The sequence below is a fragment of the Prosopis cineraria genome, unplaced genomic scaffold (genome assembly GCF_029017545.1).
Source record: "Prosopis cineraria cultivar Desert tree isolate PC_DT_omini unplaced genomic scaffold, ASM2901754v1 PC11, whole genome shotgun sequence".
NCBI classification, from domain to species: domain Eukaryota; kingdom Viridiplantae; phylum Streptophyta; class Magnoliopsida; order Fabales; family Fabaceae; genus Prosopis; species Prosopis cineraria.
Genome location: NW_026555342.1, coordinates 29149751 through 29174861, shown reverse-complemented (window position 1 = coordinate 29174861; position 25111 = coordinate 29149751). Strand labels below are relative to the sequence as shown.

General features: G+C 30.8%; 2 protein-coding genes across 4 annotated transcripts; both read left to right on the top strand.

Annotated features, from left to right (window-relative positions):
* Window positions 1-1935: 1935 nt before the first annotated feature.
* On the top strand, window positions 1936-24354 carry LOC129285486 (receptor-like protein 36). 3 transcript variants are annotated; one of them, XM_054921225.1, is made up of 5 exons: window positions 1936-2500; window positions 6192-6410; window positions 8101-8319; window positions 19976-20072; window positions 22975-24354. In XM_054921225.1, exons 2-5 carry the CDS (start codon window positions 6218-6220, stop codon window positions 23900-23902), a joined length of 1437 nt encoding a protein of 478 aa, XP_054777200.1. In that variant the 5' UTR covers window positions 1936-2500; window positions 6192-6217; the 3' UTR covers window positions 23903-24354. The 3 variants fall into 3 exon arrangements, with proteins under 3 accessions (XP_054777200.1, XP_054777199.1, XP_054777198.1); XM_054921224.1 differs by lacking the exon at window positions 1936-2500 and adding an exon at window positions 2924-4755; XM_054921223.1 differs by lacking the exon at window positions 1936-2500 and adding an exon at window positions 2924-5052.
* LOC129286436 (protein NSP-INTERACTING KINASE 1-like) lies at window positions 1943-2443 on the top strand. The gene has a single exon (XM_054922397.1). The coding sequence runs from the start codon at window positions 1943-1945 to the stop codon at window positions 2441-2443; it is 501 nt and encodes a 166-aa protein (XP_054778372.1).
* Window positions 24355-25111: the final 757 nt, after the last annotated feature.

Sequence of the window (25111 nt, the reverse complement as noted above, 5' to 3'; positions counted from 1 at the left end):
AATAAAAATGAATTTATTTATTATTCAATCACGTTAAAATTTAAAAAATAAGTTACAAATTCATTACAACTAAATTGCAAAATTAATAGCCGAACTTGTGAATCTCTAGAGTTTGGCCGTTTAAAATTGATTGGGTTTTAATTTAAATTAATTGATCCCTTAGAACCTACATGTTACTCTCTCCTTTCATTTCGCAACTTCTTTTACAGGACAACTTATACTTTTTCATAGTTATTTGTGTTCTTATTAAATGTTTTTTTATGGGTCAGACCATGTTCCCATGATGAGTTAAATCTAGGAAAATATAATGCAATTTTTTACGTTGGTTGTGATATTTTTCTTTGAGTAATTAACGATTTAATTTTCTCTAAATGCTAATAATAAATATTCATTTAAAGTAATAAATATCTATATTAACACTTTTATTATTTTATGTTTGATTTTCAACGCCATAATGACGATGCACTCCCTCCCTCACTCACCGTTGGATTATGAATTATCTGTATGATCACACTTGATTTCTTTTCTTTTATTTTCTTTGGTTTTTGTTTCTTTTTTTCACCATAGCCATTTTACTACGTACGCAACTGTCAGACCACATAAGTGAATGGATTGAATTTTTCAGGGGTTAACTATAATAAATACAAGTGAAAGTGGCATACAGCACCTCCAACATGATTACCTCCGATGAAAAAGATACATGTTAGTGACGGGAAAAAAAAATACAAGTGAAAGTGAATTGGATTGTGCTGGTTTAAAAAAAGAAAAAGTGAATTGGATTGTTATCATGACCAATATTTGGCTTTGAACCAAAATTAGATTTCAAATGGTGAACACGTTATATTTAATGATGATTTATAATTAAAATTAATAAATACATCAATTATAAAAAAGCTAGAAATTTACAAATTGAGCTTTAATAAATCTGCTAAAATGATCTCTATACCGGCAATAAAATTGGAATTCACACCCTTATGAGTTATCCCTTATAGAGTATTGTGACTTTAAGGTCTACTCAAAATCCAAGAACTTTATGCACCTAGAAAATGGATGATTGATATAATACGTCCAATCAAAGTATGAAGACTTTGAAAAAGCCTAGCACATCATGTGCTGATACTTTCGAGAAAATTTTATCAAACCATGAAACTGAATGGATGTATCATCTTTTAAAAAAGAAAAGAGTTTAATAATTAAAATTAGTCATATGGACTTATTGTTGGCAATGAATTTTCTAATCTTTTCACGTTAATTAATTAATTTAAGATTTTTTTAGATTAACTTTTCTCTTTGACCATAATTATTTGATTTTATAGCCATTGCTTGAAATTTCATAATGTTACTAGTTTTAGACTTTTGGGTCATTACATTCGAGGTGATAAGGTTGATGTAATTAAGCTTGTACACCAGTGAGTGGTTTCACTAAATGATGATAATTAAGGTTATTGAGTAAAAGTCAGTATTGAACAAAGTATATGAACAAATCTCCCACAGATCATACAGTATTCATTATTTCATTGGTTGTTGTATATACTTGCGCTGGCCTTTTTGTTTGAGGAGGAAAAGATACACTTTAATTTACCTTTGCATGTGTTATTTCCAAAAACAAACTCATCCCCGCTGAAATAGCAGGGCCAATTACATATTCATCAATTGAAGACTCTTGATAGCTGTGATATCCATGAGGTAAAATTAAATGAGCGAAGGTTAAAAAAATACCTTGAAATTTAAAATAGAAATCAGATATTATTTGTCAAATACACTAATTATAATTAATATTTTAGTTGAATTTACTAATCTTATCATGAGAGATGTTCTTTTAATTTTCCATTTGTTGTTGTGTTTGCATGCCTTGACTTGCTTTGGAATTGGAGAAGTATAAAATGATGTGTGTTTTCCTAGATACACATATTGCAATATTGACAAGTCTGATATGCTAAACATGGAAAAATCTCTTTCCTTTGTTTTCCTGATCTTCTCATTCCACTGCTTCATATCCTCCTTAGCTTGGATTGATACAAACATCACTACTGATAAATCTGCACTTCTTGGCCTTAAATCTTTTATTACTTCATATCCATATGGTTCCTTATCTACTTGGTCTCTCTCCTCTTCTCCATGCAATTGGGTTGGTGTTACTTGCAATACTTATGGAAGGGTTCATTCCTTGAATCTTGGTGGCATGGATCTTATAGGCACCATATCTCCACAATTGGGAAATCTCTCATTTCTTGTTGAACTTGATCTTAGTAGCAACAACTTTGATGGTCAAATACCAAGAGAGTTAGTTCAACTGTGTAGATTGAAACTATTGAACTTGAGCTACAATGACTTTCATGGACAAGTTCCAACATTGATAGGATATTTATCTACATTGGAGCACTTAAATCTTCAAAATAATAGCTTTGATGGATTTATTCCGCTGTCTCTATTCAACCTATGAAGATTGGAGACATTAGATTGGAATTCTAATTTAATTGAAGGAACCATTCCCATTGAGGTAGGAAGACTTGAGCGCTTGAAAATTTTACAACTTTCAAGAAACAAACTTTCAGGAATCATTCCCCGAACAATTTTCAACTTATCTTCACTTGAGTTATTACATTTGTCTTATAACACTTTGTCAGGTATGTTTTGGATTATTTTTTTATACCTATATTGGTGTTTTCTCTAAATTGATCTATTTGGTTAGCATGATATATTTCCATAAGGTTCATGTGGAAGGATCTAGGTTGTCTCGACTATTTTGCATTCTGTTTTTTTTTTTTGGGTATTTTCATGCATTTTTTATCAGCTTTCATTTTTAAAAATTTTTTATCAATATTTTCCAATAAATCACGTATCTACATGAAACTGAAGCAATAGGATTTTTTTTTTTCATGCATTCAAACAATAGCTAGCATGGGAATAATAGTCTATTCTATCATTGAAAACATTTTGAAGGATTTTTTTCTAAATGAGTAAAGCTTACAATATATGGACCTGGAGCATTCAATTGTAATTTGAGAAACTTACATATTTGTCCTGTGGAGTAGACTTATTTACAAATAAGTCTCATGAAATTTAGAAACTAAAACTAGGTCCCTCGGGACATGATTAATTTTATTTTTATTTCTTTTTTCTTAATAATATTTTAGTTCGATAATATTTTTGTTCTACAAATTAATTATTTTGAAATTAAAAAAATACTAAAATCTATAAAATATTTAAAGAATGTAGACCTCGCAAGGTTAGTTTGAATTGTTTAATTAAATTTGCCCTGACATTGTGATGCTATTTTAATCTTAATGATTTTGACCAATCTCCAATTCTTATATATCTTAATTTTCTGCTAGATTACTTTGAAGTTATAGTGATCAAATCATAATTCAAATTTTAATTAGTTATAGGTTAGATCATTTAACCCCAAGTGAATTATGAATAAAATGGAACATATATATGATACAAAGAAATATAATTTTGATGGATTTATTCCACTTTCTCTATTCAGTCTAGCAAGGTTGGAGACATTATGTTAAAATTCTAATTGATCTAATTGATGGAGTCATTTCAATTGAGGTCGGAAGACTTCAGCATTTGAAAATTTCACAACTTTCAAAAAACAAACTTTAAGGAATCATTTCTCAAATAATTTCTAGCTTATCTTCACTTGAGATGTTACATTTGTTTTATACCACCATGTATCACTACTACCAATAAAAAAAATTACAACAGCAACCATTTCAGAACACTTAAATGTAAAAATGCTTTGAAATATAGAGGTGGATCATATTGGAGTGTTTATAAAAAATAAGCCTACAATCAGTCTTCTAGAGTGCATCCAGACAAAAAGGTTCTGGAAGACCTTACACAAATAATAAGAAAACAAACAATCACCTTCTAGAGCGCTTCCAATAAGAACCGCTCTCAAAGACATAGAATAAGAGCATGGAAGCGCTTTAGAAGGATAAGTTAATTTTTATTTAATGTATTAAATAAATTAAATTCATAATATTAGATGTAATTTAATTAGTAATTATATTAATAAAAATAATTATTTTAAATTTAATTTTCTTGATAATTTTACTATCAATATAGTAATCATTTGATATAATATTAATCATCAAATTATCATTTGACATATCTAAGTTTTCGATTATTTTTATCAATACTTATGTTTTAGATTATTTTAATTTCTTTATTGCCTTGTTCAAAATTGATCTATTTGGTTTGCAGAGGAATATCATCCTGGAGGAATCTGGGAATGTCTCGATTTTTTTTATTGCTTTTTGGTATTTGTATCCATTTTTTCCCCAATAAATCAGATATCTACATGCAACTGAAGCAGAGAAAATATTTGTTCCTTTTACAGCAATGTATTCAAATAATTGCTAGCATGGGAATAAATAATATATTAGTCCTGATAACAAGTCTAAGGGGACGTCACCAATCCTTGAAGATAAGTCTATTCTATCATTTAAAACATCTTGAAGGGTTGTTATCCTAAAAAAAAAAAAATAGTAAAGCTTACTACAATGTATGGATCTAGAGCATTCAATTTAATTTGGATACTACCCAAATTATATTTTAATTTTATTATTTATTAACTAGATTGAAAAATGTTTAAACTGAAAACACGCATACTTTCGAATATTCTTCCATATAGTTCATATATATTGACATATTGTTCATTTTTTGATATTTGAAGGAGGCATTCCAAATGAGATTGGTAATATGCCACAACTACAGATAATATATCTTGGAGATAATCAACTTGTAGGTTCTATACCAATCTCATTATTTAACATATCTCTGCTACAACAAGTTGATCTGCAATAAATAATTTATCTGGGAGTCTCCCAATAAATGTCTGTTTTGGACTTCCAAAACTTGAAATATTTTATGTTGATGGAAATGATTTATCTGGCGAAATACCCTCCATTTGGCATCCATGCAAAGAATTAGCAAAGTTACAATTAGGTGATAACATGTTCAAACAAGGAATCATTCCAAATGATATTGCAAATTTGACAAACCTCCAATTCTTGAATCTTGACAATAGCAATTTGCAAGGTAAGAGTTTAAATTATATGACTGTTTTTAAAACCATGCGTACGATTTTATTTGTTTGTTTTAATCTATCAAATAAAAATAATTATTTTTATTTTAAAATATGTTTTTAATGTTTGTGATATGTGTGGGTGCGCGGTGTGTGTTTGTTTGTTTGTTCACATAATGGTGGGGTCACAATTTGAAAAATAATATCAAAATAAATCTTTTTATCAATTTGTGAAAAACATTCCGAATGCAATATAAGTAACTGCACATATTTAAAAGAATTGTCTTTAAAAAGATTTTATAATAAAGATGACCTTAATTTGATAGAAATGACTAATTAGGTTTCAATGTTTATATATATTACCTTTCATTTTTCTTTTTTTTCTGTTCATTATCTTTTTCATGGAAAGTTTTCTTATGTTTTTAACTCAGATAATCCATCTATATTTCTCAATGAATCACACATCAAAAACACACACAATACATGACAAAGTGACAACTAATTTATTCTATAATTATTAGTCTTTCCAATAATGGGTCGTGGTTTTTTTTTTTCCAAATTAATTGTTCTTTTATCTTATCATTTAGAGTATGTTAGCCTTATTTCTCAAAGGAAGTCTTAAAATGATGTGATAAAACATATGAATGTCTTATTTGTATATATATATAATCTCGTGACACTATCTCTACATAGGAAGAGTATCGTGGCAAAATAGTTTTGATGATATGCACAAATCTCTCACAAATATATATATATATATATATATGCTTATTCTATCTACTATAGTTCCATTGTATTCTTTGAACTCTTGGAAGATTTCATGTGGTCAATTATTAAAATTTCATAAAGCTTTCATGTTTAATTCTATTATTATATCTTATTTTTATTCCTTTTTTGACACCTATATTGTTGAGTACGTGTTAAAGAGCATTGTGAGAGCTTCTAACTAGCTATATGCTCACTTTAATGAAAAATATAACTAGCAAGAAACTTTTTGGGTTAATGCACCCCTTGCATAATTTTATGCTTTCAAGGAAATTTTGGGTATTATTTATATTGTCTCCAAAAGTTTCAATTGTAGATATTTTCATTCCATAAGTCCAAGATTTTTTTGTCTTAACTATCAAACAAATTAATATTTTGTATATTTTAGGTGAAATTCCTTCATTTCTTTGGAATATGCCTTCCTTGAGAGGGGTTTACCTTAGAATGAATCATTTAAATGGCAATTTACCAGAAGGAATGTGTCATCAATTCCCTTTGCTGGAATTCTTGGCTGTTCAAGATAATGATTTGGAGGGATATATTCCAAAATCAATAAGTAACTGCACATCTTTAAAAGGATTATATCTGTTCATCAACTCATTTACAGGTATGCACTTGGATCCTAATCTTTTTCTCCAGTAAAAAATCTAAAAAAAGATTCTTTTTTCATCGCCTCATTCACATTGTACATTCGTATATTGGTTTGATTTTTTTTTTGGTAAAAATATTGGTTTGATTTTATCTTTGAAATAAATGTATATTATTCTTTCATTTAAACTTTCTTGAAGCGTTTTTCAAAAAGAGTGATTAAGCCTTACAAGGCACAGATATAGAACATTCAACTTTGTTTTGGATAATCTAGGTTATACATTAATTCTAGTAAATAACATTTAATAAAAAGGTTTTTGTTCTAGATTATATTATTTAATTCTAAAGTGAATTATGAATAATGATAGAATTATATTTCGGTGCTAACTCGTTTACAAATATGCCCTTATCTATATAAGTATGGGTTTGGGTGGATCACTGTTTGATTTTATTCCTAATCTCTCCAACAGAAATAAATTTAAGGGACAATTATGTTAAAGTCCCACATAAAGAAATTAATTATTGCAAGGTCTATTGACAACTGAACTAAACTGCGTTGACAACTGGTTGTGTTATCAATGCAGTTTAGTTCAGTTGTCAATGGACCTTGGAGTAATTAATTTCCTTACGTGGGACCTAACTATAATTCTCCCACTAAATTTAAAATGAGATTTTACTTTTCATCATTCATTCATTTTCTATATCCATAGAATGTGCTTGTCATGCAGAGAGTTGCCAATTCATTAGAACACGCATAGTGCAAGGGCCATAATTTTGCTATTCCAAGATATGTTCATACACATACATGAATATTGAAATATCTTTATAATACGCATTATCTGTGATAGAAAGGCTCAAAACTGTGACAGGGGATGGTAGTAGTTTTTATGATACATTCAATTCACACACACACACACACACACATGTTTATTCTATTTATCAATGTTAGATTAATTTTTTCATTCCTAGAAAATGGCCATCAATAAGTATAATTTCAGATATGGCTTCCTTGTTTCATTCTATGAATATATATTTTTTATTATTCTTTTCAAGATCAATTTAGTATTAAAGATCAATCAAACTCTTGTAGTTAACTATTAGCTTATTTTAATGTAATTTTTATGGTCTTCACTTTTAAATTGAAACCCATGAAATTTCATTGTCTCTCTTTAGCATTTATACTCTAAGAATTGTGGATTTTATCGAAAAACAATTTGAATGGGAATCTTCTAATATTAGCTGCCAACGAGTTGTTGCTAGAAAAATTAAGCCTGCCAAAAAAAAAATGTTCATTCTAATTTGATTCCAGAATATGTAAGTGAAAGTATTTTAATGCATTGTATAAAAACTAAAATTTTATTGTACTATTTTTGCCAATGATGAATTCGTCGTTAAACTTAGATCCTTGTATATATTAAATAACTTAAATGCAAAAAATAAATAATTTGGTTGTTGATATTAGATAGCTGAAATTAATTCCATAATCTCTCTTCAGCATTTCTTTATCTTTAAAATAAATTTTAATGCCCAATTGGTGATTGATATTGAAAGAGTCCTGTTTAAATTGCTTTCCAACAAAAAAAAATATTTTTCTATCAATGTTAAACCTCTAATTAACAAAATTCCATGTATTATTTATATCACTAAGTGCAAAATTTGGGAATTGCTAGTCTTATGTGTACTAACACCAGGCAAACATTTTTTTGTAGGCAAAATTCCTTCATTTATTTGGAACATGTCTTCTATCATAGAGGTTGTCTTTGACTTCAATCATTTAAACGGACATTTGCCAGAGAAAATGTGCCATCAACTCCCTTTACTAGAAACCTTCTTTGTTTCATATAATCAGTTAGAGGGAAGCATTCCAAGATCAATAAGTAACTGCACATCTTTGAAAGCATTGTCTCTGGATGGTAACTCATTTACAGGTACGCACTTATTTATGTATTGTTTTCTTTTTTAAAAATATTGTTCTCGAAAAAAGATTTTGTTTTTCATCATTTCATTCATATTGTTCATTCATGATATTTGAAACATGAAAAAAAGTGAAATTTTTAAACCTCTTGGCACTTGGTGTGATACATCATTTATACTTTATTCAATAAAAAAATTCACAATTGACCAACATTTTGTGTACTTTTTTTTGTATTTTATTTCTCTAGCTCCTATTAACTTCATCTTTATATTTATAAAAAAATAAAAACTTTTTTGGTAATGTGTTTTTGGTTACACGTTCTCAAAAAACAAAAGAAAATTAGAGGCTGCCGTGAAAAACGAAAACAAAAAAAAAACAGAACATCTTTTTAATATTTTGTCATCTTTTGTTCTGAAAAATTAGAAAAGAGATAGAGAACATCATGTTTTAATTAATGACATTATTTAAATAAAGCAAACCATTATTTCACTATTCACTTCACCATTTTAGATATATATTTCAGAATAATAATTAAAAAATTGTTTGTAAAATTGTTCGAAAAACTTACTCTATAGCAATATTCCAAGAACAAATAAATAGAGAAAAGAAAACAATATTATTTTACCTGTTTAACTTTTTCTTCAATTCTTTTACAATTTTTATTTTTTATTTAAAAATATTAATTTCTAATAAAACAATAAATTCAATTGTTACTACGCACCTTGTCGCAACTCAAAGGAATTTTATGATTTTATTAAAAGTCTATATTTTAAATCCATTATGAAGACTAAAAACAATTAGTAGTTGTGTTAAAAAAATTAAAAATCATTAGTTTTCTCCTGAAATGTAATTTTCTACTCCCTTTCCTCCAAACTTAACAACGTGTATGGCTATAATTAAATAAATAATACAAAAAATAGTGTTAAAATTAATAAAAAATTTTGAAAAAAAGGAAATGTAAATATATTGACTACTTTATATTAGGTTAGGCAATTGCACTGAGTCCCAAGGTCCTTTATCACAATTTCCTTGAAATGCCAAAGCAGAATGAGAAACTAAAGATATGCCTGGCGCTACACAAGGTTTGATTGCATTACTTGTGAGTAAATACAGCTGGTGCTTCATTAGACAGAGAGAAAAGTAAAGAAGAATATCTTAGGGAGCCTAGGCTGTAACAACTAAGTGAGTCATGCTGGCCAAACTTGGACAATGCTAGGTCAACTGTTTGAGTATTATTATGCTAGGCAAGTGTGTTGAGTTTGGCAGAGTGTCAAGAGAGCCTCTCAGTTATGCACTCATTGCTTATTTATAGAACACAACAATGCGCTCCTTCAAATTTGAATTATGGCATCAAAAGGAATAAGTAATTCTCTATGAAGTCTAAAACATTGAGGGTGCATTATGTTATGGGGACTGGCTAGAGTTAGCATGCTACATTTCTTGGAAAGTGGGAATAATGGGTGAGGTTGGGTCACTGATCTCCTTAAACACAGTGCTCCACTTATACTCGGCAAGGCTACTTATATCTTAGGCCTCTATTTTGGCTAATTCTGAATTAGGCTTTGCTACTTCATTACTTTAAGCCCAGAGCACTAAAACCTGGTCTAAACAATTTCTCCCGTGTGTGATGCTTTGGTCCCAAGGAAGAGAAACTTCTACACATGCCCCTAAGTATTTTGTACATTATAGGCCACATGTCACGTCTAGGTTTAGGTAATGGTTACTCAACGCACGTTCCTAAAGCACTATCATTACCTCCCCTAATGATTCATTTGCCTAAGGTTCTAGAGCCCTATTTAAACATCAGTTCACGTTCACTTTGTCCAGTCCATCAAACCTCTTGATTTTGGCAATTTTTTCTTCAACTTTTAACTCTTCATCTGCCTTTGTTCCTTATCTTTTACTATCAACGACATAAGTCAAGTTGGTTTCCTACTAGTTTTTTGGCTTAGGGCTTAAGTATAAGTATCCTTTAAGATTTAGGTTGTTCTCTAATTTTTGTTTTCCTCTAACAATTCTTAGGGTTTGAACGTTATATCTTCATTTCGTGCCTATATGCAATTTGAGTGAGTATGAGTCCATAGCCTTTATATTTCTGACTTGCAAGTTAAGTTAACTGAGTCTTGTCTATCTTGAGTTATTAACTAGAACTAATCTTGTTTTTTATTTATTCATGAATGAACCTCATTCTTTTAGTCATACTCATCCAAGCAACTCATTGTACCTTTGCCCGCACTTTAAGATAAAATTATTGGTGTGCCCCTTTCCCTCGGACAAACCTAGGGAATGTCTATTTACTAGGATTACAGAGGAACCCCCTACCCTTAGGAAGAAGCGCTGGCCTGAGAACATAATGATAGTCACTAGATCCCCTAGGTAAACCACCTCTAACCCTATTACGGTAGCCTTTAGTCAAAGTTAGGGATCCTTGATTTAATCAAGCTAATCCTTGCATTGATTATCAAGAACACTTTACTCTTAAAGACTTCACTCCAATTCTAGGTAAAGAAGGACTCTTGCTTCTTATTCCCCTCAATACTATGACCATTATGATTCAAGATATGTTCCTCTTGACTAGATTGCCAATCACTATCCTTTTTTTGTTATCAGACACTAAGTGTGATGATAAGGCACTCCTAAAAGCCCTCTACTTGGAAAATTCAAAAATGGTTAATAAAATTTGGCTCGCTCGACCCTAGCTAGAAGTGCCCTATACACAAGGAAAAGCATGTCCACTTCTTGGGGGTCCTAGTACACAAGTAAATTTTCTACCCTCTTAGTAGGAGGACTATATCAGAGCTATTCCCTTTATCCTAATCCTTAGCTTTAGGGTATACTTTCTTTCTAAGGATGATGCTTTTGGGATCCCTATACCATTCCATACAGATCATTGTTGAGGTCGAGAAGCCCTTTAACAAGTTTCCTAGAGGTTTAGGATTCTTACAATTATGGAGCCTAGCATATTTCCCTAAGCTACTCCTAGCACCGCTTGACTATTTGTACAGTTGCATGGAGCAAGTCCTTATTGGGTACTTAAGGGACACCAACAAGGATCCTTTGATGACAATCCTTTTCCTTACAGACATAGTTCACCTACACTGTACTTTTATTTTCATCAAGAACTACTATTTGACCTCATGGTTTCAAGAAGCTCTAAAGAAGCATTACTTCCAATAGCTTCATGTTGCTCTATTTTTGTCTTACACTACCCCCAAAATGCTAGTATATTAAGGCATTGGCACTCCTAAGCCAATGTGACATGTGGAGAACTACTTGCCTTAGTTTGGACTTGGCAATTAGGGCAAGGGTTTTGCATCCTTAAGTACCCATACATTACTGGGCGTAGACCTTCCTAGAGACTTCTAGCATTGAGCTGCTCAGAAGAACTTATGATCATGTTTTCTATATGGAGGTGAGTCCTTCAAATGGGTTTGTTACTAGGTGTGCCACGTTCAATACTCTACCATTATGCATGGTTCTTTCAATAAGTATTACCTTTACCACTTGTAATGTCCACCTTGACATTACCACACTTCACCACAATCAACACACAATTGGTAATTAGGAATCCTTAAGCCCTCCTAAGTTTACCCTTACCATAGAAGGGTTAAATCAATTAAAACTTTCATGCACACTTGAAAACATGTGGGATCCCAAAAACCCTTCAAATAGGTAGTTTAAACTAAAACTAATTAGTATTTTAAAAAAAAGTACAAAAAGCATGGAAAGACATGGGAAGCAAAATGCTGTTATGACAGCTTTTCTGGATGAATTTACAGTGTGCGCTATTTTAGCATTCAACATTCAATTGGAGTGATTCAAGTGCTTATGTGAAGCTTAATTGAAATTTGGACACCTGAATACCAAATGATATATTCTAAAGCAATTTCATATATCCAATTGCCAAATATCTAAACTTATGCCATTAACCAATTTTAGGGCTTGAACCAAGTTTAATGGATCTAAACACACCTAATTGAGCAATTAATCATGTATTAACACATCAAACTCAAGATTTGGCTATCAAAAACCTTGATTTCACACAAAATAGGGCCATTCACACTGTATTTATATATAATCACTACTTGACCAAACCATTACACATATCACATATATTTCTACTAACATACACTCATAACCATATTTTAGCCTAGATACAATGTTTAGCCAAACATTCACATAAGGCTAAAATGCCATAAAATTGCATCATGCAAGAATAGTTTTGATTGTTGCATCAAATTATTCTATGCTTGCTCTTGTAGTAGTATTTTAGCCCTATTACCATATATACAACCAAATCATATAATCTCAAGTTGAAATACAACACAACATAATATCATAAAAGTGCAACTCAAAAATCATATGCATCCCTAATTGGCAACAAAAATGCTATTTATTTACATTTATGCACACCAACTTAAAATTTATATAGGGCATTATAGCTAGTGGAATAGGTAATCCTTACCCTTCTCTTTCCCATGTCCCCTATCTATCCTTGAACCTTTAAAACAGTAACCACGGGGTAAGATAAAGTCCTAGAAATCAGAATTATCTACACTACTCATTAACAAGTGAAATCATAGATAAGTAATTGAGCAAAATATTTAAAACACGTTCACACCACAAAGCTATCTCACATAAATATCATGCATGATCATATATCCATTTGAACCTTCATTACTCCCAAGTGAACCTATAAGCTATAACATTAGGCCAAACCATATAGTTTAATCTGACCTCACCTTTCATAGAAGAACTTCTTGGCTTATAATCCATTACTAAATTACAAGTTCCCTATATTACATATAATCAGGGTGTCATTACTTGAACACTACACCTTTTAGATGTTAAAGAGTGTGTTTCTCCTACACCATACACTTCCAAGTACTAAGGAGAAAGTGTTAGCTGCACTGGGCATCCCAAGGTATTAACGATGTCATAATGATTTTATTACTATATTCGTAAAGGTAAACTCTTCCCCTCACTAGACATGCTCTAAACATTCGCCTTATAACCATACATAAGCAAGCCACATATTTACATTATATTTAAATAAACACACTTTAGTACTAATGTAATAATTATAGATTCAAAAACACTTTTATCGTATTTTAAAACATAATTCAAACATGCATTACCTATCTTTTGAAAACTTATTTCTTTTCTAACTCTAACTTCCAAAACACACATATATACATATATCTTCTACATGATTTCACATATGACTTGTAAATAATTTTACAATATAATAAATGGCATAAATCATTTTATTATCTCAATCTTTTTGATAGAAAAAAGGTTACCCATGGCAAACAAAAGCTCCTATGTCTTCTTTAACCTTAAAGAGGTTATAACTACTAAAATCTACAACATTAAGAACCATATCAATTGTTCAGCTTAATATATGTACTCTTTAGCTAAATTTAACTAAATATAGCTACCTATAACTCATGACTTTTATTGTTGAGTTATTCAAAGCTACAACCAACTCATACTATCTCTTTTAACCCCAATTAATTAAATCATGTCATGAATTTAAAGTGAATGATTGTTTGAAGGTTCTCTTTGAAAGGTCCAACTATACTCTACTAATAATCCCATCTCTGATGGGGTGGCTGTGGAATTAAGGGTGTTGGTACCAATCAAGGAACCTTTAAGCCCATGGATGAGCTACAAGGTGAGCCCTCATTAAAATGTATAATCAAAGAAATGACTCAAGAGCAAGAGAATCTAATATGTCGCCTAACCACCTTAGCTGCTTTTACTTGAGCCAATAGAGCTAACTATAACTCTTAGAGTTTCTTTAGCTCAAACCATCATGTCATCAAGGTCTTAATTTTATGATTCGTTAGTGCATAATTTGAAAGAACCTGAGAGCATTAGCCTCAAGTTGTTCGAAGCCAACATGATTGGAGAATTCAAAGAGTAGGATTGTGATGAGCTAATAAAGGTAATCCATGTCATGATTAGTGATGGAAAATAAATCAAGCCAAAATAAATCTATGATATGCTCTACCATCGAGTAGATACTATAGGTAGAAAGGTAAGGAGTTCCAATGACTTCAACCACAAGTTCTTTGCCAAAACCTATAAAATCTATGGATTAGAGCATGTTGGATAGGTTATTGAAAGATTTTTGATAAGCAAAACAAAGGTGTCAAAAACAAAAACAATCTATCCAAACTCTAAGGGGTAAAGAGAACTAAATATCATACTTACTAAGTAGCAAATATCAAGGAGGGTGATGGAGGTACCTGCTACATAAACCATTAGAAGATCAAGTAATTAACATCACTCTTAAGAAACTATGGTCTTAATCTTATAATGAAGGGTTACCTAGTGAGTGAGTAAGAGGTTGAGTGATAGGCGAAGGCTATAATTGTGAAACACTAGGCTAAGGGAGTGATAATAGGGCTTTAAAAGCCATTAGGGTATTAAAAATCATGAGAGCTTATACTTGGAGACTACTATGAAAGTCTCGTAGGGTATTGCATGTTAAGTGGGGTAACATTCTTGGCTTCTTATGACTTAGTAGGAGAGAAGATTATACTACAATGACATTGCAAATGCAATGTGTCCTCCGTATCTTCAGAAGATCCTTTATTGAGGTTGATTGGAATAGTCCTATTTGAGGTTTGTGGGGCCTTAAACCTTAGTCTTTTAAAGGAATGAGTGACCACAGTTCAAACTCTTTAAAGGACCAGTGCTAGATGAAGGCACCTATATAGGTTGTTGAAGAGCACTATGGTCAAGGGAGACATCTGATTCATCCTACTCCTCTGCCTAGTCACTACTAACCTCTTATAAGGATGAATCTCCCCAAACTCTATTAGTAGGCCTACCAAACAATTAATCCATAATGACCTCTTCCAAAGTTAGCCTAAATTCATTAATGAAAGGATTGCTATTGGGAGGGATTGGATTGGCTAGACAGTATAAGGCTCTCTTAAATGTAGCCTAGAGATAAAGGTTAGATTTGAAACTTGATAAAAAGAACAATCAAAATAAAGTTCTCTAAAGACACCCAACGATAAAGGAAGTCATTATATTATGAAAGGATCTGTAGATTATACTAGGATATTATTGCTCATACCAACTAGAAAAGTACATGTCTAAGGGCCCAACCTCTACATGACAGTTGTAAAATCTCACTCTACAATATACCATTAACCAATAAAGTTAATGGTAATTAAAGGAAGAGTGATTACCAAGTTTCAGTTCAAATTCAAGGGATCCTAAGTTTTCTTAATCAGAACAAGTTTAAAAAACAATCATAAACTCTTATATCAGAGTAAAAATAAGTTATGGAAGCATGGGATACCTTAGAGGAGTGAAAGAAATTGAAAACAAGTGAAAAACAACTCTTTTGCTGTGTGACAGGGCAATGTGTTGCCACTTGTGCATGCTATGTCACAGCATGTATCTCTTTGTACTACTCATTATGGCTTAGGCACCATACGCCGCGGCATGTTACATGAAAATATCAGCAAATTCTGTTATCATTTGACAGCAAAGTTAGGAAATTTTTAGCATATCCCAACTCTTCGTCTGACATCCAAAAGACACAATCTAGGTGTCTACAGAAAGCTTTTTACATGAACTAGTTAGTGGTATGGGTTTTACTTCCAACACAAGTCACATTAGGAAGTTGGACACCCAAACACATTTTAACCACCCAAACACATTTTAACCACTTTTCACAAATTTCACACAAAAAGGGTGTCCAAAACCCTCAACAAGTTCCAAAAGCCTTTCCTAACACCTGACCATATCCATTAGACCTAGGACTACCCGTACAACATGTCACACGTACTTAGACAATAGTATAATAAAAATTCACTCCTTAACCTCTTTTTACCAAAAATAGAAGGGAGGCAAAATGTCATTGCATTGCATCAAAAATTATTATAATCTATCTAAAATATTATTTCTATACTTGCACTAGTATTTTAGCTCTATCAACAATTATATATTACCATACACAAATACTCAAGGCTCAAAATATGACTCAAACATTTACAACAACAAAATAATGTAAGTGTGATGGCATGCAACCTAGAATTGACATTTATATACTATTACACAATAAATCTGAGCTAGAGGCATACGATAGGAATGTGCTAATTCCTAGCCGCTTAAGCCTTCTCCCTCTTTGCACTAGAGTTAGAGCTTGAAAAGTATTAAATAGGAAGGGTGAGTCTAGCCACTCAGAAACCAAGATAAAACCTACCATATGCAGTTATAAATCAATTATAAACCAAGCATATGCATATGAAACCAAGTACTTAAAACATGCTCACATACTTCATAACTAATGATTTCTCATTTAATAACATTTTTTTCTCACATATACTAGGTGCATTGTCACATTACCTTTAGATATGTGACCATAACCTATTATTCACATGACTTGCCACAACTCAACACGTGTGACACGTCATATATTTATATAAACAATAATCATTCCAACCTTTGGTGTAGTCAAGTAGCATCTGTAAAGAGAGAATCATGGACAAAGTGTCCTTATTAGCATCCCTTGCTAACCTAGTGAGACGTGCTCCACACAACCATGCAAATAGGTTGGCATTGTTAAGAGTAGCTTGGAAATAGGTTAGGCTCTAGAGTTGTGGGGACCAAAAAGAGTTGTAAGAACCATAAATCCTCAAGGAATTTGTCAAGCAACTTTCAAAGGTTATAGTGGATCTTAGAGAGTGATACAAGACTAGAGGAAATAATTTCATATTTAGTCTCCTATTGAGGGGACAAATAATGTAGTTAGGCACTAGGACCCATAAGAAATAGACGTGCTCCTTAACGGAAAGGAATTTGTCACACTCTAGATATAAGGTCACCAACATTTGGCATCCATTGGATGGCTTTAGTAGCTGTAGAACATCAAGGAAAGAATTGTCTGCATAATTGATGTTTGATAACAAGAATAGGTCAACAATAAGTGAACTCATCAATAAAAGATATCCTTGAGGATGATAGTTAGGGTGCCAAAGGGGTAACTGAAGCAAGAGTGCTTCATGAACAATAATCATGATAGAGTCTATAGGAGTAGACTATTAATAGAAGCTAAGCAGCTTATGTTTATGAGACCCAAGGTGCCTAGCTTCAACTATTGTGCAATGAATTCGGAGCTAAGACACTCCTCTTATTATACATAATGGATTTCTTTATTATTTTTTGCCTAACACTTTATCTTTTCTAGAGTTATTGGCTTCATGATAATCACCCAATTGAGTTAGAGGATGAGGGTAAGCCAATGACTCCTTTAAATTTAAGTAAGGGTATAGGTAACGAGAGCCCCCTGGGTTGGTTGGAGCAAAAGAGCATGGGGCCTCTTAGAAATGAAGAAAAGAGGAAACAACTATCATACCTTACAAAGGGTACCTAGATGACTTGACCGATAATTTAAAGCTGTTAAAGGGAAAAATTTTAGGCTCTTACTTGAATTGAACATAAGGTCATAGATAAGATAACAAGCACGAACCCTAGAAGTAAAACCAATACAATTCAACAACAAAAATTGCAATAAATGGAAAAAAAGAGTAAAATGATCTTAAAGCCAAAGTAAGGGAGGTGGAACTCAGCTTACCTTATTGGCAACAGTAGAAGAGAAAGATGCCATTTTCAAGCAAAAAACACAACAAAAATTAGGGTACGTAAATCATTGAGAGCTTAAGGTTAGTAGAAGAAGAGTGAGCAAAGAGGAGAGCTGAAGAGTCTAAGGCTTTAAACAAGGTCCTGCAACCCTAGTCAAAGCGAAATGTTGAAGGAAGTAATGATAGTGCTCAGGGAATGTGCATGGTTTAATAGCTATGCATATCCTAGTATGACATGTGGCCTAAAACACTAATATGTGAGTAGGTGTTTCTCACTTTTACATCGATATGGGGGGTGTTATTTGAACAAAAATCAGAGCGTTAGGTCTAGTTATAAAGGATCCTAAGGCCCAAACTAGAGGAAAGAGAACTTAGCCTATTTATTGTCTAACTTTATAGAAATAAGTGGGATTGTGTGTTTTGAAGGAAGCTTTGATAAAGTTGTGCCTACTTTTCCACAATTCGAGATTCTCAGTGCTCCCACATCCACTATCTCACATAATGAATCCTTAGAGGCATGAATAATTATATGCTCCTAATGGTGCTAAAATCAAAATTGAAAGGGAGCATGCTGTTGTCATTTTGCTATAAATAGGCAATGAGCACGTAACTAGAGGACTCTCAATACTCTGCCAAATTCACACTACACGTGCCCAGTACGGTACTCTATTTTTGATCTTGCATCACCTTCAACCTTGTCTTGCACGACTCACTTTCTCTGTGTATACTCAATTCCTTAGGCTATTTTCATAAACTCATCTACTCCTCTATATTCATGACACCTTTCATTGTATTTACTTTTTTTTTTCAAGTAATACCGCCAAGCTTTACACGCTTTCACAGCACAGACCGTTATTATTTTTGCAAGTCACTTGACTCACCAAGGAAATTGTGGTAAAAGACCTTGGGAATCACAATCATTTGATTATGACTTACTATTTTGAGGACACACTCCTCTAGCATCCTTGGCACACTCGAACACCTAAAGGGTCATGGCACTTTGACCCCTTCACCAAAAATTGGCAACAGATAATAAGTTAATTGTTGAATGATTCCAAAACATAAAAACATCATAGAAAAATTTTATTATGTATGTAATTATTTATAAAATTTTAAATTATTTTTTTAATGTTTAAAATAAATTTTCCCATCCTAGCCCACTCTCATCGCTTTCCCAATGGCCTACAAGTATTGGACTAATATTTTTCCCAAATTTTATCTCTCTCCCATTAAAATTAACTTTATAATCTCAATGGGATTGAGTCTAACGGAAGGGGCTAGTCTCTCACAGCTAAAGCTAGTAACTTGAGCCAAACTTGATGGGCTAGCCTAAATAAACTTAAAAAAATTTTAGAATGGGCTTAGAAAAATAATTTTTTTAGGGTTCAAGCCTAGTCAGATTGGATCAAATAGGCTTGAAAAAATTAAACAAAAATTTACATTTTTAAAAATATATTAAAATATCAATTAATCCTTTAAGTTTTAAGTCGTTGTATACTAAGATACCGTATATTTGAATACATTATTATATATGTTTTCTAAAAAAATTCAAATATTTACATTGTTATATTTTTATTATTTTTAGTTTGTAAAATATATCAAAACAATGTTTGAAATGCATTTTAATCCTGAGTTTCAAACTTTATGACCCACAAATTTTTTTTTAAAAATGAGTCTTCTACATTTTTTAAGTATCCCAAAAAGTATATTTTATATTTTTGATAAAATAAAAATAATTAATTTTAAAATAAAAATAAAAATTTGTTTAAAAATCAATCAAAGTCTTATAACTATTAGCCTACTCTAATGTAAATTATATGCTGTTTATTTTTTAATTGAAGTAGACAAAATTCCATCATCTCTCATTAACATTGCTACTTTTAAGAATTATGATTGTTATTGAAAAACAATTTGAAGAATTATTTCTAGCATAACATAAATATTAATGTTTTTGGAATTAGTAAGATATGTGTACTTTTTTATGTTGCATTAAAATATTACGTTTTATGAAGTTCATTCTGTTATAAAAATGTTATTACGTATCAATTTTTGTGTTTCCAGGTTTTATACCCAAGGAAATAGGAAATCTTGTTAAACTTCAAATCTTAGATTTGGGATCAAATCATTTGAGTGGACCCATTCCTTTCAACGGGACGAGGTTGGTAGATTTATTTCTGTAACACAATTTCTTTACAGGTACATCCAATCTAATCTCTTAATTTTGTCTCTTAATTTTATATGTTTTAACGAAATTTTCATTTATTATTTATGCTTATTCTATATATATTAATTTTTTATAAAATTTATAACTGAAATTTCTTTAAAGTAAAAACTATAGCATACTTGATAGGTTTAACAAAATCCATTTCTCTTAAACAATAACATTGAATTTTGAGAAAATTAATCTATAAGTCCTTGTAGTTTTTCTCAGTTTTAAATGGGGGAATTATAATAAAATCCACTAGAATTATATAAATAAAAATTAGGTCTCTCAAAATGTCATAATTCTACTAAAGTCCTTGGATATTTTTGTGCCAATAAATTTTAAATTGAAAAGACTATTTTACCCTTAAATAAAATTGGTCTTTTCACTTTTAAATTTATTGACACTTAAATAAAATTATGGCATTTTGGGGGACCAAATTATCATTTTTCCCATTTTAAATGCAATTCCTATAGTTTATTTTGTTTTAATCAAATGCTTATAGTTTGATACATTAGATATGTTAATCCCTTAACGTTGAAAATAATAATGGATTATTAAATTTTTCAAAAAAAAAAAGTTTTGAAATTTATAGAAAATTTGATCTAAAATTTTTCAAAATAAAAAGAGAAAATTTGATTTATGACACTCATTACATTTTTATTAATTTTATTAAAAATTCTATATATAAAAAATTATTTATAAGACAACTTAATTATATAAATTTTTGAGTTACAATAATTATGTAATTAATTGTAAAGTTATATAACATTCTAATAAAATATAAAAGTTCTAAATTTTGTTTTAAAAAAATAAAGGATTTTTTTGATTGATCGTAAGTATGCTCCTATTGGAGATAATCCTATTCAAAATATGATATTAGGTACTGAATGTGAAAAGATTATTGGCACCTCTCTTAGCGGGAATTTGGGATTAAAAAAATCTAATAGATCAAACTATAAGAACATGATTAAAATAAAATAAAATGCAAGAATCTAATTTAAAAGTGGAAAAAATTATAAGGACCTACAGACATATATTTCCTAGCATTTTTCATCATAAAAAGGGGAGATGATTATCTCCTCTTCCTTCCCATCTTCTTCCCCTCCTCTTTTTAATTTCTAACCATTGGATCCAGATTATGAATAATCCAAATTTAATCTCCTTCGAAACATTTCATTTCATTTTACTGTTATTGTATTTTTAAATTGTTCTTATTAAATTTTAGTACATAGTTTGAATTTTATTATTTTTTGTAATTTAATATTTTAATAATAATTTTATAAGAAATCAAATAAGAATCGTTTAAATCCTGGTCTAATAGTTAGAAAGAGGAAAGAATGGAAGAGAATGGGGAAGAAAGGAGAGAATGGGGATTTATTTTATAATTTATATATTATTTAAATTAGTAAATTAATTATAATTGGCTCAACTAAGTTTAATCAATGATCCTTAAATTAATGGACGTGGGGGGGGGGGAGGAGAACCATTAGTGCATGTAGCCACTCAGGTTCTATAAAAGTATATAAATTATTTTCTAAAAATTACAATTTTGGATTTCAATAAAATTTTAAATTGAACTTTTCTTTTGGGGGTCAGAAAATAGAACTCCAAACGCTAGTTCAACCATATTTTGTACTCAAATTTGTGAAGGATATGTTTCTGTTTATAACTTAGGAAAATAAGGACCTAATAAAAAGGGAAAAATTATAAGGACTTAATTAAAAATGAGCTGAAATTATAAGGAGTTGGATATGAATTTTCTCTTTACTAATTTTCAAAACCAAGTTACACACTCTAATAATTATATTCAAAATCAAAACAAAAACAATACATAAACCTATCTTACAACTATCCTTATAAGTATATCATTTCGGTTTAAAGAGGAACTGTGCTACTCGTTCCATTATGATTTGTGAAATTAAATAAAGATATTCAAATTAAAAAAATTCACAAAATAATTTTTATTTGAATTTAAAAATTATGAAAAAAGATATAAAGTTAAAGTTAAAAGAAGAGACAAAGTATGCATATGTATACAAACATAGACTCATTATGTATGATGTGGAGCCTTTATCTGCTGAAGTAGAACAGAGTGTTCTAAGATCTGAGAGTACCAAAGAATTTCTTACTCTAGCTATACATATTTTCCAAACATATTAATTGGAAATGCACAAAAAATTAGATAGTTAAATTCTTTTTTATGAGGATGTTTTTGTGGTCAGATATAGTTAAATAAATTCTTAATATACCTACAATTCTAAGAAGGCAAGTAATTTGATGGTTGGAAGAAATTTGTTTTTTCCTTTCCCAATATCTATGCAGAGATTATTTAGCATAACACAAATGCTAAACTTTTTGGAATCATACTGAGATACTTGTAGTATACACGTACATCATATGCAAACAATATTACCTTTTATATGTCTGTTGTTTTTCAAAAGATCATTTAGCCTTAGAAATTAACAAATTACAAAGCCCTCAACATTTTGGCCTTAATTAGCAACAACAAATTGCAAGGGTCCATTATATATATGAACTTTGCCTACTGAAAATTTTAAGTTGGTTGTATCTTGCCAACAACATAAAATATGTATTTCATTAATTTAAAATAAAATTTATTAAATAGACTAGTAAAGAACAATAATTTTTTATTATCAATATAGTAGAAAATGAAATTTTCAAGTATATGTGTTTTAGGTTTTTAAAATTGAGGTCAAACAAATTTGTTTTGAGTAGGAAAAAATGAATTTTTTTAGAGGAAGCAAGTAAAATTTTTAGGGGAGATTGTGTAATTTTTTTTTTCCTCATAACTAACCCTATCTTTGAACCTTTCTCACAACTTTCCCATAGGAAGAATGCAACTCGATCACTTCTCTTCAGCAAACATGCGTTTCATTGACTTGAGTTCCAACTTACTTCAAGGAGAGCTCCCTTCTTCAATTTGCAATGCTAGCTCACTTGAAGTTCTCAACTTGTCCCGCAACAACTTCAGTGGCCCAATTCCGCATTGTATTGGAAGTTCTAGCCCTGCACTTTATGTGTTGGATTTGCAAAGCAATAGCTTTTATGGCACCATACCAAAATCATTTGAGGTGGGAAACAAGTTGAGGACCCTAAATCTTAATGACAATCTTCTATATGGGCTGTTGCCTCAATCTTTGGTCCATTGCAAAAATTTAGAAGTCTTAGATATTGGTAGAAATGGCATTCATGATACATTTCCACATTGGCTTCAAGACCTTAAAGAATTGAAAGTGCTTGTTCTTAGAGAGAATAAGTTACATGGTTTTATCCCTAATTTAAACAACAAAGCTGATTATGCCTTTACAAAGTTGAGAGTCTTCGATATATCCAACAACAACTTAAGTGGCCCTTTACCTACAACATACTTCAAATCTTTTGATGCTATGAAAAATCAAGAGGGAAAAACTGGTTTAGAATACATGGGTTACAATCAATCTGATCACATTGTCACATATCAGGACTCCATTGAGGTAATCTTGAAAGGACTTGACATTTATATGGAGAAGATCTTGACTGTTTTCATATGCATTGATCTATCTAATAACATGTTTGAGGGAGAAATTCCAATATCTATTGGGCAGCTTAAAGCATTGAAGGGGCTCAATTTTTCTCATAATAGGCTCATCGGTGTAATTCCAAATTCCATAGGAAATTTGATAAATTTGGAGTGGTTGGATTTGTCATCAAATAAGCTTATTGGGAAAATTCCCACTGAGTTAACTAGTCTCAACTTCCTATCTATCTTAAACCTTTCATGAAACAAGCGTGAAGGTTGCATTCCTAGGGGCCAACAATTTGAGACTTTCACGAGTGATTCCTTTGAAGGAAACATGCAATTGCATGGTTTTCAACTAATGATTCCTTGCATTCCTAATAGGGAAAGACAACCACCATTACAAAGTTCAGGTTTTGAAGCTAGATTTGAATTTGGATGGAAACCTGTCTTGCTAGGGTATGCATGTGGAGCCTTATTTGGATCAACAATATGTTGGGTTGTGATATTTACTGGTAAACCTCAAAGGCTTGCAAGTTTAGTGGATGATCCACCTATAAAGAAAAGGAGGAGAAGGGTTAGAAACCGTCACTCATAGAAGCTATATCTTCTATGTATGCTTCAAAATTTCTCTTCTATATACATTTTTTTTATCTTTTTTTCCTTCTTGTTAAATGTTCAAGTTCTTGTGTTTGTTGTTCAATATTGGTTAGAAAGTTGTGAGGAAATAAAAATCTATTTCTCTTAGCTATAGTAATTGCAAATCAAATTATTTTTCTCTTTGCTATTATAATTGCTTTTTGCTATGTATCTTTTAGAAAATTGGGGGAGGTAATAGTCATTCTTTTTTAGCTTTATGCTACAATAATTGCATGAATGATTGTTTTCTTCATAAATAAAAGAGATGAAATGTGGTCCAGGAATAGCTTGGTGGCAAAGGTAAGATTGGGGTGCGTGCGTAAATATTAATGTTCTATTACTCTTGATTAATAAAGAGGTGGGAAAGGGAGATGAAATATAATCAATAAGTTAATTAATTGTTTGGTTCTTTAATTTAAACCTTAATTAAGTTGATTAAATTATCTGGCACTTAGGACTGTAATGTTTTGGAGGGTCATAATAACAAAACATTAAAGAGAAAAAAAATCAAAATATAATATATGTTCAATCAGTTTTCTTCTATTGAGGAATATATGTATGTGTGTATTATTATGATCATAATTATTGAGCGAGTGTGTGTATTGCAAACTATATATCTAAAGCATTATAAGACTTCCATCTTTCATGAAATGTCTCCCCTGTTTTCATGAAATTGTTGCCGACTATTATAGTAGATAAGTACATTCATCATGATGCCCTTGTTTTTATTATGATAAAGTTAGAGAAGATTTTGTGTTCAAAAGGTCTGAATTACTTAGAAAGTTGGAAAGAAGTTAAGTTTGACGGGTTAAAACTCTTTACTTTTATTTTTGTC